Source organism: Haemorhous mexicanus, chromosome 4 (genome assembly GCF_027477595.1).
Source record: "Haemorhous mexicanus isolate bHaeMex1 chromosome 4, bHaeMex1.pri, whole genome shotgun sequence".
Taxonomy (NCBI): Eukaryota; Metazoa; Chordata; class Aves; order Passeriformes; family Fringillidae; genus Haemorhous; species Haemorhous mexicanus.
In genome coordinates this window covers 6773491-6792955 of record NC_082344.1, presented here as the reverse complement: position 1 = coordinate 6792955, position 19465 = coordinate 6773491, and the positions used below count along the sequence as shown (strand labels likewise).

The 19465-nt window shown below is 42.2% G+C and overlaps 1 protein-coding gene and 1 long non-coding RNA gene across 2 annotated transcripts; both read left to right on the top strand.

Moving 5' to 3' along the window:
* The first annotated feature begins 4142 nt into the window (after window positions 1-4142).
* PGRMC2 (progesterone receptor membrane component 2) lies at window positions 4143-16598 on the top strand. The gene is made up of 3 exons (XM_059843766.1): window positions 4143-4497; window positions 14185-14340; window positions 15374-16598. The coding sequence occupies exons 1-3, from the start codon at window positions 4170-4172 to the stop codon at window positions 15469-15471; spliced, it is 582 nt and encodes a 193-aa protein (XP_059699749.1). The 5' UTR covers window positions 4143-4169; the 3' UTR covers window positions 15472-16598.
* On the top strand, window positions 4504-12206 carry LOC132326068 (uncharacterized). Its single transcript, XR_009486120.1, has 2 exons — window positions 4504-5041; window positions 5624-12206. It is a non-coding gene; the product is annotated as an uncharacterized LOC132326068 (long non-coding RNA).
* Window positions 16599-19465: the final 2867 nt, after the last annotated feature.

The window sequence follows — 19465 nt, the reverse complement described above, 5'->3', positions numbered from 1 at the left end:
AAGGAGAAGGAAAAAAAAAAAAAGACAAGGACAGACTGACTTTTGGTGACTTTGAACCCTGACAGGCTTTGTCCAATGAAGAAGTCTAATTATCATGACAACTCTATCTCAATCTATTTGCCTTATGTGTGAATGATGCAGTTGTAGATTATGACAGCACACAAAAGCAAAGGCACCTAACAGTATGAATGGTGCCTATTTCGAATATATAGGTCACTACTGTGACACATTTACACTTGGCTGTGTATTTACCATTCTCCCTCCTCCAATATGAGAAGGACTTTGAGATGGAAGAGAGGCCATAAACTTCTGAGTAAGCTCAAATGGCTTTTGCCCTTTACAGAAGCTGATCTCTCCAGGAAAAACCAACACTGTAACAGACAGGGCTAAAAAAATGAATGTTGGCTTGAGACATGGGTTCCTCCACTTTGATTCTATTAAACATGTAAACACAACAGCATTTTACAAGGATAAGCCCAAGAGAGAGTTAAAATGAAAAACACGGTTTGTAAAGACTGAGAAATAACATTGACTTGGTACCAGTGAAAAACTGAGCCCCAGACCAATAAGTCTGAAGAATATTAACTCTCTCCTAGCCCAAACCTGCACAGTGGGCCAAGATGAATTTTGTTACGTGACTGTTCCTACTGCATTTTCAATTTTTTAAATGAAATTCCTGAACAATTCAGCAGTTCTTCATTATAAGACATGATATTAAATGATTTTTCATAGGTCTACATGTAGAACTTGAAATAAATATGAAATAAATACATGCAAAGGAATTCAGGCAGGTACTATCTTGAAATAAGACCTCAAGCATTGCATTGACCTCATCAGTGTTTCCAAGCTGTATCAGCTTAAAACAAAATGGTCAGTGCAACCCATACATTAAGCTGGGTTTAAAAATACCCTGGATCAATGGAGCTGATTGATTTTTCTGTGACTCCAGATTTACACATTCCTTCACACACAGTCCACCTCCTAATCCATCCTGTGGCCTTGTCCTTGCACAACAAGAGATGTCTCTTCAGCTTCAAAATCAATGGAAAATAGGCCTCAGCCATGGGAGAGGTTGGCATCAGAGTTCAGTTTCTGTCCTTAAAGCTGGGCTCTCCTTGTGCTCTTCCCTGAGTTGTCTTCTTTCCAGAGGCTGTAATAGGCAGTGTTTGAAAAGTAAAAGTGAACAGCATCACTCTGAGTCCAAGCATTCACCTCCTAATGGATAAGTTATCCAGAAGATGAGGAAGCAGAACAAGGTGAAACTGTGTGAATGCAGTGATGAGTTATTCACTTTCTAGGTGTACTTTCTCAGGGGAAAAAAACCCTATAAAATTAAGCAATTATTCAAGAACAACTAAAGCTATAGCATCTATAATTAGAAACTTCTTTCATACATTTTTTTCAGGGCTTACTAAGCACTTTATGGGAAACTGTCATATGTAAATATTATTACTATTGTGTTTGCTCTTCAGATCAAATCCATGCGAATGAACTAGCTGTGCATGGATCTCAGAATTTGAGACATTCTGAGGGTTTTTTTCCCCACAGATAATCCACAGTGCCCAACTTTCACTCCTCTAATCATATTGCTGCAACTACTCCTCTGACACCTGCAATTACATACATTTGCCAAACCCGGGCTTCCCAATCACGGATCAGGATCTATAACAGCTGGCTGTCAATCAGATCAAAATAAAACTTGTTCACACCTAAATAACCACTGAGAAGGACAGGTAAAGAACAGCAGAAGCAGCACAGCAATGCTGAGAGACTTTTGGAGACTATTTATCAGTTGTGTAACTCTTACACTGTGCAGGGACAGACTTCTTGTCTCGGCAAACCAGTCAGGCAAGGAAGAAACGCTGGGAAAAGTCTTAGAGGAGAAACTTTTCTGGCATTTCTTTGGCAGGTCAAGCTAACAGCACTGTAACAACATTTGAGAGGTTTGGAAATGGTCTAATCCCGATTTAGTGTTTGTCTATTTTCTACTGCTTCAATTATTTCAAGTACAACTCTTCTAAACGTGGTCTTTTAAATTATTTCATGTCCTTAGGGCGGGTTCCTGAAATTCCTCTTGGTTTCCAACTCTTATCTGGGGATCAAAAAGAGCCACCACGGCTCACAGAACTAAGCCAAGGTGCCCCAGCCAAGCCCAGGTAGCAATATAATCTCTTAAGAAAGCATCCAGAACAGGAAAAAATGAAGATTAAAAGGAACTGTTGGAGTTGCCATACTGATTCTTTAAAGCATTCCTGCCAGGATTTACCACACCACCACATTCATGCAGTGGGAAACCACAGGTTTTCAAAGGAACATGTAGAATGATTTAGCCACTCTGGGTGAATTTAGAGGCAAGATCTTTCTAGGAAGATGAGTAAAAGTACTTCACATCTCTTACCACCTGTTTTTGTTTTCTGAACCCATCTCTGAAATATAAAAGAAGATTATGTGGAAAATCTGTATTAAACTAAAGAGGGAAGGAAATCCAGAGTTAAGACTGCAACTGTCTTTTTCTGATCTGCACCATAGCTGTGCCCAGACAACTTACACTTTATAATTCTGTAATAAAAACTGTTGTTAACCACAATCAAGCTGTGACTTGTTCAGATAAAAGGACTTTCTTAATAGTGTTTACTTAGACATGTAATAAATAGAACCAGCTAGGTTAAGGAGAATAGTGATAAGTATTTTAATTGCAGGTCTTTAACTAGCAAGAACTTTATCCTGTTTCCTCACAGAGGTAGTCATTACTGAACCGGCTCAGAGGGCAGAAGATTAAACACCTAATCATTACATAGGGTGTTGAAAACTTGGGGCTTTATGAAAACACCAAGTATCCTTAATGTTATTTCCCACTGGGTTTAGTCCCCCACGCTGCCTTCCCAGCTTTGTGAAAACATTTGAGTTTTACAAGCGAGTTACATGATTGTGAATTACTCCCAAAGCTCCCAAATTACTCCCAAAGTATTAGGCAGGGATGCTTCAGCACCCCGGAGTTACGTGGAGTAACAGCGTTTCTCAAGTCCGAAGTACTCCCTGCACCGCATTCCAGCCGCAGGGAGAGTGCTGAGCCAGGCTTACATTGCCTGAGCCCTGTTACACATCCATAGAGAGGCTCTTCTGTATTACCCGATGAGACGATCGGTGCTGCTTGGGAACACGTTCACCAAGCGAGAGGTGCACAAGGGCTTCATTCTGCTGCCAGGTCGTTGCCTTCTCTACAGGTGTTCTCCTCCTGAGACGAGCTACACGTATCATCTCTAACCCCTGGAAATTACAAAACCTTTAAGTCTTTCTCCTCACGTAACTGAACAAACAACTGAGGAGCACGGGTAGTACGTAACGAGGTATACGAGAGCCATCTATGTGCTGCCAGTGATACATTTCACAGCACGGGAGGTGATCCTACTGCATCAGCCCTACGCCAGCAAGCACCCCGTATTCTGACAGCCAAAAATGGAAGAGCACATTCACCCTAAGGAGCGAAGCGCACCGAGCAGCCCCCTGAGCCGCCTCCGCCCCACAGACCGGCCCTGTGTCACCCGAGCGGGCAGCGCCGCCGCCCCACAGCCCTGCGCAGGCAGACGTGTCGCTCGCTCGGCAACTGCCGAGCGGGCCCCGCACGACGTGGCCGCACCGCGGTGGCCCAACGCCGCCGGCCGGCCTTCGACCCTCTGGCCGGTGGCGGGGACAGGCGCCTCCTGCGATCGCTGCTCCCCAGCACCGCGCGGCTCTACCGCGGCGCCCTCAGAGCCTCCCGCGGCTCCCGGCGCTTCCCGCCCTCTGCCGTGAGGCGGCGGCGCGAGCGACCCCCCACAGCCTCCGCGCGCCGCGCTCCCGCCAACGCCACCTGGGCGCGCGGGGGCGATGGGGGGGGGGGGGGGCGGGGGGGATGAGGATGAGGGGAATGGGGGGGGGGGGGGGAAAGGGGGAGGGCGGTGCGCGCGCACGCGCGCTGGGGTGCCGCGGCGCCTCTCGCGCGAGCGGCGCGCGCGCGCCGTTGGGCCCGGCGCGGGGCGTGCCCGCGTCCCGATTCGCCGGCGGGGCGCGAGCCGGGCGGGGGCGGGGCCGGCTCGGGCCGGCGGCCAATGGGAAGCGGGAGGGGCGGTGGGCGGGGGCGTGGCCGTGGCCGGGCGTGTCCCGGGCGGGCGCGCGCTGTCCGGGCAGCGATGGCGGACGATGGGCAGGGGCGGCTCAGGACTGAGGAGGGCCGGGCGAGCGGCGCGGCCCTGGCGGGCGGCGAGGTGCTGCTGAGCGTGGGGCTGCTGGCCCTGGCGCTGCTGGCGGCCTACCGGCTGTACCTGCGCTGGGGAGCGCGGAACGGGCCGGGGGGCGCGGCCCGGCAGGGCGAGGCCGCCGCGCTGCCGCGCATGAAGCGCCGGGATTTCTCCCTGGAGCAGCTGCGCGAGTTCGACGGCGCTCGCAATCCTCGCATCCTCCTGGCTGTTAACGGCAAAGTCTTCGACGTGACCAAAGGCAGCAAGTTCTACGGGCCCGGTGAGACGGCGGGGGGATGGGGGGAGTCCCGGCCGGGGACCCACCGGCGCTGTTATACTGGTGATGCTCAGCGGGTCTGGGTTCTCCTCAGGCAGCCGTCATTTTCCCAGATGCCTTGATTTGGATGTGCCGTGGTTAATTCTTTTTTTTTTTTTTTTTTTTTCCCTTCTGTCTCTTCTAGTAGGTTTCCCAAGTGCAGCTGAGCAGTACTTTCTTCGTTCTAGCGCTTACGGCTCAGGAGAGGAAGCCGACCAGCTGGTTATTTATTTAGGTGTAAATGCCATATTGAGTGTGACTTTTAGTCAGGGTAAAGATAGGCAAGGAGAGCTCTGGGACTAGTACGGTGCTGCTGTTGGGAAGAGTGCAGAAATCAAGCCAATCTCGTAAACAGACAGCCAGCCAGCACTCCTCTTCGGAGAGGAAATGTGTATTTCGAAGGTTCAGAAAAGCAGGCTTCAGAGAAATGTTCTGGTTTTGTATTCACCTTGTACACTGTGAAACTGCAGCACACTTTCTCGTGATAAGCAGCATTCTTAATAATGAGGTGGGTAAACTTACTGGTGAGCACTGTGTTCACGACTGATGCCAAAGGAAATGAGCCTTATGACTGCTGATAATTTTCTTCTTTAAACAATGGTGGTTTGGAAAACTTGGTCTAATCAAACTACGCAGGAGTTTTCATAATAACCGTGGCAATCTTTCTTGTGAGAGGGGTGGAGGGGAGAGAGGATATTTCCCACTCCCCCAGGAAATAGTTCAAGTTAAGTAATCATTTATTATTATTTAATAATTGAGGTTAGAAAAAGAAAAATACAAAGCTGGCGTGTTACGAGCCTTTGGTTCTTGGCGGGGAAGGGACAAGCAGTTCTGTGGTTGAACTGGGCTAGAATTTTGTAACTACTTTATGCTCAAAGTTGGTGATACTAGTTGCAGAAACTGAACCTGCTGTAATTGAATTGAAATGCTTTTTGGCTGGGTTCTTACTATAAAAGTTCACAGTGGAATCCGAAGTACCTTGCCATGCTTTATGTTGTTTATTAACCAGTAAAGCTGAGAAAATGCAGCCTGGTGAGCTGCAGCTTTCATGCCACTTAATCAGGCTAGTTCTTTTGTCTCTCTTATTTAGGGGTTTTTAAACTGAGACCTGTGTGCTGACATAAAATGCAGGTAATACACATGCTGCATGAAACCTAAAACACCAGTAAGCTGCCAGAGTGCTCTGTGAAATAATACTGAACCCTGATCTAAACATTGACTTTCTCCCTTTTGTGTATCAAACTTCAGTTGAATGTTAGGCTCTCCAGATACCATCAGTGGTTCACACTGTCAACCTTTGGAGGCCTCTTATTGTGAGGAAGCTAAAACTTAATGTTCTAGGACATCAGTCTGCTTTTTGATAACTGGTAGCAGCTGGTTTTCCTTAAAAGCAGTGCTTCTAGCTTTTCATCAAGAGGGACAAAGGCTTTTTTTATTTTTTTGTCCCTGTAGTGAAAGGTTGCCTTTTTCTAACAGGAGTGACATCGTTTTCGTGTCAGATCTGTAACTCGGGATGTTGCATGTAAAGCTCAAGCAGTGCATCATCAGCTGTGTGTTCTCTGCCAAACATGATGATTTCTGAATTGTGCTGATGTGGTTTCCCTCTTTGGATACATATCAGGGAATTTTTTCTTGCAACTGTTTTTTGGCTGAAAAGAAGAACACTAGTAGATAGTTTGCAGGCCTTAAAAACCTGAGAAGAATTCAAGTGGAAAAGTCTCCTACAGCTGGTTGAGATCCTTTCAGAAAGGCTTCAGCCAGAGTATCCAGATGTCCACAGCAGTTCTCATGGAAATTTTATGTCTCATAGCTGGAGTGTGGCAGGGGAAGTGCAAAGCATACCAGCAAAGCATGGCCAGATTTAACAGAACGAAGAGCTGAGGACTTTGGCTCTGCTGATGTTTCAGGCTCTGACTGTGAGCCTTTAGTAGATTGCTGAGGTACTGATGTGAAGAGAGAGTGCTTCAGCTTTGAGGGCAGTGGAAAGCAGTGGCTGAGGGCTCATTTCAGTCTTCAGCAAGTCTGCAGGCCTGGGTTAATGCTGAATAACGTGGCTGCCTCAGGTGGCTTCTCATGTCTTCATTGAAAGGTCTGGTTTTCCTTCTTCGGTGTAGTTTGGATGCCAAGGTGTTCCTTTTTTTTCTACCTATAGCAGAAAGTTTAAAATGCACAAAATTGTCATCTAGTCCAGATTTTTGTCCAACAATTGAGATTCCATTAAAGCTTCTACCAAACTTCTGATTTTATTCAGAGTTCTCCTGTTTTTGAGTTTCCATCCAGTGAATCCTCTTATACTTTGGTCCATTTCATTGAAGAGCCCTTTACATACATACTGTAAAGGTATTTTTAAATAATAATAGAGTGTTGAAGCCCTCCCTTCAAACAGCCATGACTGAAAACTTCATTTTCTTGAACATTTAATCCAAATGTTTCCCAGTTTGGTTTTTTTTTTTTGTTTTGCTTTTTTCTTTAAGCCTTCTGCAGTTTATTTCACTGGTATCCTGTTATTCTCTGGTATCTCTTAATGTATTTTAGCTAAGAGTAAAGAAAGGCTGCACTGCACATATAACAGTCTGTGCCTCCAAAAACCACTTTGCTCACATTGGACTCTGAATTTCAAACTTTACTTGCCAAGTTCTTTTCCAAAATGCTGACCTGTCCTGCAAATACATCATTTGTTTCAAGACTTCACTTAGGTGTATTAAATTCCACCTCTGCTTGTGTCCAGATGCATAAGTGACCTAGAATGCTTTGACTGATTATTAAATCTGGTTTATAATCTCTTTATCATCCACAAACTCCAAAAGAGATAAAGTAAACAATTAGTGGTACACTGATAAAAATATCACATAAGCAGAATGTTAGAGAACCTCTGTTGGGATGATTTCCCATCTGTAATCACATCTCATGACTTAGGGTCTAGTCATTAATACCTTCTGTGTGTGCTGTGTTGGTTTTATATCTTACAATGAGAGACAGTTTTTTACTTTTCATTTATTGTAATATTTAACTTTGTTTGTTTGTTTGCATCAAGGTTTCTGGTTGTGTATTTGTCAGTAGAAGAGCATTGTAAGAGTTAGTGTACTTTATGTAAGCAAATCTTAATATTTAGCAGTTAAATTTGCATGCTGAAGTATTGCCATAAACAGGTTTTGCTTAGCTTAGTAAGTACTTTGTGTACTTATGAAAAATACACATCTTTGAGCATGACAAAGCAAGATTATGTACAACCCTGAGTATGCAACTGTTCACGTCACTTCTATTTCTTAATGTTTCATGATCTTAAAAAAATCAATTTCCTGACTTTCCTTCACTGCAGTATGTTGTCACTGTCAACTCATCTCTCATCCCACTTGTCTTTCACCATGTCATGAAGATCTCTTATTTTCCAAGAAGAATAGATTAGATAGTAGTAGTTCCTTCCACATAAAATATTCCATCATAGTTCATTTTCCATGAAGGGAAAACTGCCTTTATTTCATTGTAATAAACAGCCATCATTTTTTCTGATAATTTGTATAAAAATAATCTGATGCTGTTAGACTTTCTTTGGAATTCAGTGCCATAAATTTCCCTGTGTCTCTGTTGACCACATGGCAATGGTGCTTTTCCATACATCCTTTCCAAGGGTATGGTTAGAGTGAAATGTTGCAGGAGGGACTCTACATATGTTGTATTTGGAGAATACTGTTAAGGGTGGCCTTATCTTAAGAACACAACAGGCTGAGGGGTTACAGATAAGTACAGAGGATAAGGCTGGGGGAAAGAAGTGTTTTCTGTAAAGTGTGAAAGGTCTTCTCAGTGGTTCTGATGTTTGTCACCTCTTTGGCTGTCTATGTAGTGGAAGTGTCTCTTGCCCTGGGATTCAGCTTTTCAGACAAATAGCTTTTCTGGACAGAAAAGGGGAGTTCCAGCCAGAAGCAGTAAAACTAAAAGGTGTATGCGCACATATTGGTGAGAGATTGTTTCCATACTTTTGGTTAAAGGGAGTAGTGCCTTTGCTACCAGGGTAGAGGTTGTTCTGAGCCTCCAGGCCATGCTCATGGAGAGCAGTAAAGTGGTTTTGTGCAGAAAGATCAGCACTCTGTCTCCTCCTCTGCTTCTGCTCTGTGTGTCTGTCAGGTCTCACTTTCTTGTTTTTTAAATTTCTTTTTACCTTTTTCACAGCCTCAGTATATCCCTTAAAACTTGAACAACTGTGTGTTTCATAAGAGGTCTGTACAAATTCCTAGTTCCTATTTAAACCAATCATGTTCCAGTCACAGAATTGATTAGGCTGGGAAAGACCTCTGAGATCACTGAGTCACCTGACATTTGAGGGGTCTGATCAAGCAGGTGTGCTCAAAGCAAGATAATATGGAATGTGATAGTGACATCACATGAATTGTTAGTTAGTTAATATGAATTGTTACATGTAGATGTTAAGTCCAGTACACAGCAGCATTGCTGTCATTGAGTGAAAACACCTGGCCAGCTTTGCTTGTCTTATTAGGAAATAAACTGGTGGTCAGAGCATTTCTCACTAAACCAAGATGTGGAATCTAGGTGCTTCTCAAGAGCTCCTGACTGCTGGCCTGTGGGCTCTCTTACCCAATGCTTGTTGTCTGCCCCTTTAGTAGAAATTGGGTCATTGATTCTTGCACTTTTTTTTTTTTTTTTTTTTTTTCCACAGAGTTATACAGCAGGTAAGCAAAAGAGAGAGTGAGACTCTCTGGCCTTGTGCCTTAGGAGTCAGGTTTAGACCCCTGTTTCTGGGCAGTTCCATCTTAGCATGTAGACTTCACATCTGTAGAGTTCCCATTTAGCATGTGGATTGGTCTCCTAAGGACACATACTTTCCATGCAAGTTGTAACTCAAAATTGACCCACATCTTCCTTTTCATGTAAATCTGGAGCAGTAAAGTTAAAATTATGTCACCTTGAATTCCCAGTGATTATTAGAAACCTTCTGCTTTCAAGCTACATCTCAAATGGCTTAGTCTAACTTTCAGATTTTCATTCTCTCATGAAAGATACAACACTGAGCAAACACATGTTAGGATTCAGATACAAAATTTGAAACAGCCAGTCAATGTTTCACTTCAGTTTGGAGTGGAAAAAGTAAGCAAAGTGATAGAATAATGTTAATAATTGTTAATAATTTTGTAGCCTGTCTCCCTTTATCCTAACTCACATTAAAGGGGACATTAGTCCTGATTCTTGTCTGAAGATTAACAATTGTTGTCCCTGAGTATCTAAACTTCAGACAAAACTGAGGTTTGTTTCCAGTAGCTGTATGTAGCCCACAGATGCACATTTGGTGATTGCTTTGAAGTGCTTTTTGACTAGTTGAAGAAACCAAAGCTGCTGGTTTAAAACTGAACTTTGTTGTTAACCTGTGAGATTGGTCTTTAGAGAGATCACATGGACCTTGTGAAAAGGAACACAATTCTTAGCTCACCTCTCACTTCATTAGCTATAAAGTCCACATGTGGCTATCTGTGATGTATTCTGTGTGCTGCCCCTTGGAGCCATCCAAAGTTCAGTGTACAACGTTACTGCTGTTGGAGCAAAAGTCTGGGATGTTCCACAAAGCTGCTACCAAACTGAAATGCTCAGGGAGCCTTTTGGCAGCCAGTAATATACCCTGAGGTTGGATCCAGCATAGGTTTTGCTGGGGGAACTATTGGCCAAACTGGCTGAAAATTGAAATAGGTGCTGTTCCAAGATCCAGTTTACCCTGTTCTGGAGGAAGTGACTAGAAGCAGTACTTCCAAATAACAACTTTGTGGTTAAAAATTTTTAATATGTTGCTTTAGGTTGAATAGATTTTTTTCCTTGTCTGCAAAGTGAAATTAAATCTTTGTTAGAGAATCAAACCAGTGCTAGGAGATGGAGAAATCTTGAATGTATTTTTATGGTCTGAAGAGACTTTGACTTTAGCAGTTCTCAAAGTTTATTGTGAATAAGGACAAATATCAGGCTGAACAGGATGTCAAATTCATCAAGGCTGCTAAATTCTTAACTGGATTCTGAAAGGAAGTGAAGCTCTGCAGGTGGTGGGTAGCAATGTTTTGCTTGTGTTGTAGCTTAGAGAAGGGTGTGCTTTATACAAGGTGGAGTTGTAAGGTAGATGAGGACTTTATACAGGGGAAATGCAGAGTATGAACGTGGAGGTATAGATGTGGAGATAGGCAGGCAAATGTGTGGGCTTAATAACTGGTCTCAGGACTAAAATAAGCAAAGGCTCTGGAGCAGAGGTCTTTAAATGTGAAAGCAATGGTGGGAATAAAAGCATTCTTCAAGGAGCAGCTTTCCCTTATGGAAGACTTGTACCTCCATATACCCAAGTAACATGTAGCAGATGTGTTCTAATTGGTTTTAACACTTCCCTGACTCTTGCTGTTTTACTGTCCCAAATGGGAGTGGGAGGAGAATTTTTTAAAGACATATTTGACTGTGAAGTGGCTAATTTGGGGGTACAGAAAAAAAAAAAAGCCCACTGAAATGTTGTGATATGGTCTCAGAAGCTTGCTTTGGTTTACATACCTGTGCTCCAAGCCACTGTTCCTGCCCTCTCTTCAGCATGTCTGTCATGTCATGCTGCAATCAATTATTTACAGCAGGAGCCAGGCTAAATAGGTGGGCAGACAAAAGGAAAGGAAAGAAGGACTGTGGGTAGGGCCTGCAGAGTAAATTGCATCAGGCCATGAAAGAACTCTGTGGGAGTGTGTCTAGGATTGCACTGATGTCTCCACCTCAATCATGTTCCTGAAAGATATTTTCTCCCTAGGATTTTATGTGCTGGCACCTTCCTGGACACTTCCCCAAGTGCAGTGAAATCTGATATGCAAAATAGCTTTTTCAGACCAGTTTTTTATATAAAAGTGAGTAATAGGCTAGAGCTTCGAGCAGAACCCCAGAGCTGTATGTTTTGTATTAATATAAAATACTGTAGTTAAACTCTGTGCAGAAGCACCTAAATGGAAGCTTTAAATCTTGAAGCAGATCTTGCTCATACTGAGATCGCTGAACTTCTGCTTTAGGAACTAAGGTGAAGCCAAGCTTGCACCATTTACTAATAATCACAATTCAATATTTACCTTTTAGTGTAGGATTAAAGAATAGAACATATTTCTAAGTTACATTTGCCGAGCTGGAATTTAAAATGCTGTCTGCCGAGTCCAAAGGTTGGTTTTTTACAAGTTAGCATTCCACTGAGTGCTTGGACGTGGCTTGATGAGTCCTCTGTGACTTCTGAATACTTCTGTAAAAAACATTCTGGAATCTTAAAGTTCAAATTCAGTTTTAGGAAAGAAAAAAGGTATTGGTGTAAAAGCACCTGAGATTACAAGATATTATAGAGATTTTGCATACATTAATCTTAAAGCAAGCTGATACATTCTAAAAGTTTTCATGCTTTCAGTTAAGTGTGTTATTGAGATTTAAGAATATTCAGTGCTTGATACAGATAAATATAATATCATTCTCTTTTTAATATAAATAATTGGAATCAAGCTGGTGGACCAAGAGGTGGCATCTCAGCTGGTGCTGTGGAACTCCATAAACCACTAAATGCAGGGTAGAATGGAAGGGCAGCAGGGTGCTACTCTCTGATTAGCCAGAGTTTGGAAAACACCTTGTGCAAATAGTAGGATTTATGGACATATTTGCTTGAAAACACTTCAGAGAAAGGGAAAAATGGGGACAGAATACTGTTAGTGGGGTCACTACATAACAATTTCTAATTGCTTTTAAGGATTTACTGATTGTGGTGTTGGTAAGGGCTGTTTATAGCTCCCACATTCTTTATTCATAACATCGAAAACGAGATCACTTGAATGAGAAATCATTGAGTTTTGCTTGAAGCAGAACTTCTTATTTGAAGAAACTCTGTTTGTTTTGCAGATGATGGTCATTGCTGCCTCTTAGCCTGTCCTGTGGAAGTGACCAAGCATGCAGAGTGCATTGGTATAGGATTGATTTCAGTCTCTAAATCCTGCTTTTCAAATAAATACCTAATTCAGGATGCAAATAGGAAAGGTAGCCCTCCTCTTGGCTTTGTTTCCCTGAAGTACTGTACCTGTAGTCCCTGATTCCTGAGGCAGTTCTCATGAGTGCTGTTCTTAGAGCTAAATACCTGAAAGGATGAGCACAGAGATGCTGTTCATCATTATGGTCCCACTGGTACAGTGCAAACTTCCAGCTGATAATTCATTCTCTAATACCTACATCTTGTGAAATTGTGCTTTGAAATCAGTTGGTTTATTTCCAGAGAAAGGAGGGAATTGTCTTTGGCACACAGGACAACCTTCTGTTCTCAGGTTTGACTGTAAGCAGCTTAAAATGCCAAGCACTCTTGGGTGGAGAGACAACACCAGTTCTGGTGAGGACATCCTTTCTTCTGATCCATATGGTGCTCAGGTTCCCTGCTTCAGGAGCTGTCCCTGCTGCATTCAGCCCTGGAGTCAATGCCCAGCAGGAGTAGATAGGTGTGGTGGCTGCAGTGAGCAGCCTGGGCAGAACCAGCCTTTTGGAATGATTCCCCATGGCTCATCCTGCTGCAGAAGAGATCTGAGGTGCTCCAGCAGGTAGTGGAGGGGGTGAAGGACAGTGTGTTGCCACTTGCTTGTGTTCATTCTTGCCCTTTTCTTCAGGCTGATGGCCACCGTTGAGAGGTAAGCCAGAGAAGGGTTCTGGCCTGTTCACCAGCACACAGGGAGCACTCTGCTGGGTATCCCTGTGGTTCTAGGCTGCTGCAGTTAGTGCAGAAAATTTTGAAGTGTGTTATTTTGTTTTTTGGTTTTTTTGTATTAGTTTCAGGTTTTTAATTGATCCGAATTTAAGGTATTTGGTTTTAGGTCAAGAAAATCTAAGATAACAATATGCTTAAAGTTCTTTCAGTTAATTAAAATTTGGGAAAGCCAGTTACCAATCTTACCCTGCAAATTGTTGGTTTATAAACCATCCATTTCTCTCAATAATAATATTTATTTCACAGTCATTGCTCAAAATTTTATTGGGATATTTGTGCTGCTTTGCACTGGTCAAAAAGCACAGAGGAAGCAGTTGCTTTATACTGCTAATGTGGCAATTTGTGCTGGTTTCAAGAGCATTACAGGCTAAGGGTATAGGGGATCTGCTGCCCAAAATAAGTGAGGTGATTTCCTCAGAAATAAGAAATGTCACAAAAGATGTAGAAAGTTCTTGTGATTCTGTAAGTGAAGTGAAATCATTACTTAGCCCTTAAGTTCTATTTATTTATAATAATGGATTTCTAATTTAGATGTCTATGCAGTTTGCTTCTGTTCATATCTGACTTGCAAATATTCAATTGTGTTGCTTAATAGAAGTGTATTTCTTTTGAATTCCAGCCTCTGGTCCCTTTGGAATTTGCATCAACTGGCTTGCATCAACTGACAGGGATTTTTCCAGATATCCCTTCAAAGCTATTTTCCTGGTTCTGCTTCTCTCAGCAGACTTTATCTCCTAGTGATATTAAAGATTGAATTGCAGTGCTGTTGAATGTCAAACAGCCATGGCATTGAAACTGCTGCTGTTCCCATCACTGCAGAAATTTAATGTATGGCTTTGGCAGACTACGTAAAGAACTGAGCTTTGGTCACCATAAGCAAAGACATGAAGGTATCAATTTTGTCTTTTTGTTTTCAGAGGGTCCATATGGAATATTTGCTGGCAGAGATGCCTCCAGGGGACTAGCAACTTTCTGTCTAGATAAAGATGCACTCAGAGATGAATATGATGACCTATCGGACTTAAATGCTGTACAGATGGAAAGTGTAAGAGAGTGGGAAATGCAATTTAAAGGTAAATTCTGAAATTATCAGCTTAAGGAAATGCTTTTAATAAAAATGACTGATTTGGGCTTGGGGAAGCTTTTAAAGAGGTGTTGACAGTAATATTATCTCAGAATATGCTGAGTTGGAAGGGACCCCCAAGGATCATCCATTTCAACTCTTAGCTCTGCACAGAACCATCCCCAAAAATCCCACCCTGTGCCTGAGAGCATTGCCCAAACACTGCTTGAACTCTGTCAGGCTGGTGCTGTGACCCTGGAGAGCCTGTGCCAGTGCCCAGCCACCCTCTGGGTGAAGAACCTTTCTCTAATACCCAGCCTAGCCCTCCCCTGACACAACCTGGGGGTCACCACAGCAAAGTGTCTGCCCCTCCTTGTCCCCTCAAAAGGGAGGTGTGGACTGCAGCAAGGTCCCCTCTAATGTGTGTGCAGTGTCACTTAACTGTTAAGACCAGACCAGGGATTTCAGGGCTATCTTTCACAGAGGCTTTCACTATAAGTCACTATAGCTTTTTTAACCTTTTATTTTTGTACAATAAAACTGTTCTGTTAGCTCTTTGGCACAGAATTTCACTCCCAAATCTCATCTGCTTAGCTGGTGGAACTCCTGCTCGAGGTTGTTGGCTTTGGATGCCATGGAATTATCATTAGGACTAAGAGTTGTTTTAACATGAAGGGTTGGATGAGTTTGTCTTGAAATGCTAACAAATAAGGAATTATGCCTCTGGAGGGAGGGGGAATCATTTTTCACGTTAATTGAAATCAAAACAGGCTGAAGGATTGAAAAGCTTTGGTTTTTAGCCCTTGGGTGATAAATTTTGCCTGATCAGCTGGAGGAGAATGGAAACAAAGTACTCACAGTTAGAGAAAGTAATGGTAGAAAGATTGCTTTAGGAGACTGAGCTTGCTGCTAAATTATCATCAGTTTCAGTGATCGAGATTTAGAACTGTAGTGTGTAGGAGAAAAAGTGAATTTACAGTAATATGGGCTAGCAAGCAAATGCAGCTGTATTTAATTGTAATGGAATCATAAATCTCTTTCAGAAAAATATGACTACGTAGGTAGACTCCTAAAACCAGGGGAAGAACCATCAGAATACACAGATGAGGAAGATACCAAGGATCACACTAAACAGGAATGAACTTTGTAAACAACCAAAGTCAGGGGCCTTCGGAACTGCAACCTCTTATTCCCCATCACAGAATGTCCTGCATCTTTGGGTACAGTTCATCTGCTGCGAAAAAACATTCAACAGGTTTTGTACAAGGAAAATAATATACTCACAAATGAAGATTTGAATACTAGACATTCTTTGTGCTGCCAAATTTTTCGTTGCAGTTTATTTGTAATGTCTGGTTAGGCTTCGTTAGTGAAGAGGGGCCAGGGATTTAAAGGCAAAAATGCTATTCCTTTTTATCAGTAAGCTGAAGCCTTCAGCTAGTGTACCTTACAAGCTCTCTAAAAGATGTGAGTCTTCAAGCTCAGAGGAAGGTTTGAATCTTGTTTCGTGTGTGTCTTCTCCTTCAGCATTAAAAGAAAGATGTACTCATCCACATCAGCATCAGTAGGTGAGACTACTGAAGCCGGTGTTAAAAATGTGAATTTCCAGTTTTGTTTTGTGTGTGGGCGTCTGTAGCCCGGCAGAATCCTTCAGTTCTCTAAGAGAAGTCCACATAGATTAGGATGGGGATAAAATTCATCCTTTTCTCAAAAGGATTGGGTAAAAAAAGTTTCTTCTACAACAACTATTATCTGTAACCTGCCTCTCCCCCTTTTTCCCATTCTCTAAATCAAATCAAATATTAATTGTGCCTTATTTCGCTTCCATAGACTTGAATTGTTTTAAGGGACAGCCCCCAAATTGCGGTTTCATAGTCACTACAAGCAGCAGTGAGACTGAATTGGAATGTTCTGTTGACTGGAAAACCTTGATGTCATTCTGTGTATAGAATGTAAAAGAGGAGCACTCAGTGTTACTGCCATATGTTAATACTACATATACTTAAATTAGCATTGTGATGGCCAAATGCATACTCCCATGCTTCTTTTTAAGGAATTACAAACACACAAAAAAAAAAAAGTCTCCCTTCCTCCTCTTCCAGAAGCTGCCTAACTTTTGGGAGCATAGCCTTCACACCCCCGTAGAGTGAAGGGGCGTTGCGCGCGTGTGTCCGTGTGTGTGTCTATCTGAATGCAAGACTTGGGAGGGATTGTTTCTGCAGATATTGTAAATACGAGTACCATTTTAATAAAGCATGTACAATACCACATGTGCTGTCAGACTCTGTGTAGAAGCTGGTAAGCAGAGCTGGAATATGATGCAATAAAAAGGGGGAGAAGTCTTGGATAGATAAAGCAGCTCTTTGTCCTGGTGGAGGTATTTTCCCTTTCAAGTCCCAGCTGTTGAGGAATCTCAAAGACTTACTCAGGTAAGCTGTATTTAAGAAACTAAACCTATGCCAGTGAATTTATGGTGGGGGGAAAAAGTGATACAAATAAAGCATTGTAGTAACTGAGTGCAACATAAGAGTATAAGGAATATGTCACATGGCATTAACAGGACAAGAACAGCAGCCTCGTGGCTTGTGTTTGTACTTCTGGTTGCAGATTTGACCTGTGTTAAGTCTACAGTAACAGTTTATATATATATATATATATATATACATACATACATTCTGTTGAACTGTAAACTGAAATTCCAGGGATGACTATTTTTTTTATTCCTATTTGACTGAGAGATTCATATGGATGTAAATGAAACAAAATGAAACAAATAAAGAGATTCATATCTATGTAAATGAAACAAATAAACAAAAACTCCTCTGTGGAATCGTGTGTAACTCACATGTCCTAGAGGTGGAGGGAGGGTTTATTTCATCTCTTTATTTCATCTCCAGCCATGAAATAGAATTGTTTTGGCCTGGGAGAGGTAACAGAAATGGAGCTGTTTCTCCACAGAAGTGTTTGCAGGCTGCTGTAGAGGCTGGACACTCCTGGGAGGTGTGAATTCAGTAAGCACTGGCTTCTGTTTGAGTCACGTCCTTATAAGCTGAGTAGTGTCCAGGCTTGGATTGAGTGTCTGTTAATCATCTAACTCTGCTGAAATGCTGAGCATGCTGCTGTAACTAACCACAGAAATATGTGGTTTAGATGGAGCAGTGGGAACCAACAGCATAAATAAAAGCTTCCTTGCATAGGACAGGGCTGGGAGTAATTAAACACCAGTTCTATATCTGGATGCTTCACTAGGGATTTTTTTTCTTTTAGGTAAGTCTCACTATAAAAGCTCTTACAGTACATTTACAGTATGCCTTTCACTTTTAGCTATTGCACAGCTGTTGCAGTTCATCATGGCACCCAGCTTGTGTAGCTGTGGAACAAGAAAAGGCAGCTTGCCCAACCATCCCTTAGGACAATCAGATAAGTGTTTGTCCCTGGGCTTCCACATGAAAATACATGTATGTGTTACAGCTTCTACTGTACAGAGTCATAGCTGGAAGTTCTTGACCCTTGCTCTGAGTTTCTCTGCTCTTCACTCAGTGCAGCTGTAGCATTAGCTGCTCCTCATGCTTGTATCTAATTTCCTACTGGTGCAAGAAAGGTAACTTTTGAAGGGAGAGTAGTTTTGTACCTGCAGTGACTTACTAGCCCAAGTGCATTCTTTTCCTTTCCCTTGCTACCAGAATGGCAGTGAAGGTTAATCACAGTGAAATTACATGTAGTTGTGTTGCTGGGGTTTTAAAATTGCTTTAGGAGAACAATGTTTAAAATTTAACTTTCAGGATTAGGGGAACAACAAGATGGGTACAGGGTGAGTTTTGCTTTGAAGCACCTCAATGGTAACTCTGAAGGATACAAAACTTGTCCCATGGCAGCAGAACATTGCATAGACTTAATGTCTGGTGGATTTAAATTAACCTCATCCATCCTACATACAAAGTCACTAGTGATCTAAAGCTGACAACCTAAAAAAAGTGCTTTAAAGCACACTGTATCTTTCATATTTATAAAAAGTTGACACACAGCATAATTTAGCATAACATCAGATCCATCCAAACTTCAATGCAATTATAAAAATTTGATGGAGGCGTTCAACCTTGGAACATTTGTGTCAATCTCTTGGTCAAAATTCACTGTTGGGTAAAATGACAGGCACATTGATGCTGTGGTAAATTTTGTTTAAGCAACATGAGGGTCTTGATGGAAGAATGTCTCATCTTCAGAAACAAAATACATTTCCAGTTTAATGTAAGGCTTGTTTTCCTAGGCTAGACTTGGTGTTAAATTAGTTTTAGTCATCATTTGTTTTGACACTTCTGCCTCATTTTGTACACCACTTCCCAAAAATGCTTCATTTTGGCAGTAGATAGATTTTCAAACCTTCTTGGTTTAAAGAGGAAAAAAAAAATACCATGTTGTTATTCGATCTGAACATTTTGAATTCCAGTAAGGACTACAGAATTATGTCACATGCTTGTACTTGTTTGTATCTTTTTATTGAGCTAGACCTACTTTTTTTCTTGACTAAAGCTTAAATTTTCTATCATTCCGAGTTGGACACAGCATATAAAATCAGTTTGGCACTCTGCTGTGGATGTTGTTGCACTTGAAATTTCTCAGTGCTGAGCTATTTTCTAATTTTTTTTTTCCTTCCTGCAGAATCAGTTTGATTTTACTGTCTTTGCTGCAAAGGGCAGGGAGCAGTTAAACCTTTCATAGGCTTTGTTTGAGTCTCTTTGACAATATTCTGTTTGACAACACAGTAAGAGTTTGTGGGGGTTTATTTCCTCTAGGAAGAGGTACTATTCCTGTGTTTGGAACAGTACAAAAGATTTGGCTCTTTATTCCTTTCCCCCTAAACATCAGCAATAATGTAACTCTGGCCTTGCAGATGGAAAGCAAATCCTTCTCCTGGCTTTTAATTTATGGTTAAAGGTGAATGTTTCTTAACAGGTGCTCACAGCTTGGGTTTAAGCTTGCTTTGACACAACCTGTGTGCCAGGTGAAGGGTTGTCTACCTGAAATCCCAAAAGCACAGAGGCTGAAGACAGCAGAGAAGAAAGCTCTTGAGGTGACAGATCAAGCCTGGTGTAGCTGTGGGATTTGTCAGGAGGAGATCCTTGGCTACTCTGAAG

Bases quoted from the DNA above. Each gene is read 5' to 3' on its own strand.
- PGRMC2 (XM_059843766.1), top strand. From the start codon at position 4,170: ATGGCGGACGATGGGCAGGGGCGGCTCAGGACTGAGGAGGGCCGGGCG. The intron at 4,498-14,184 runs GTGAGACGGCGG...TTTTGTTTTCAG, and splicing joins CAGCAAGTTCTACGGGCCCG to AGGGTCCATATGGAATATTT. The intron at 14,341-15,373 runs GTAAATTCTGAA...AATCTCTTTCAG, and splicing joins GTGGGAAATGCAATTTAAAG to AAAAATATGACTACGTAGGT.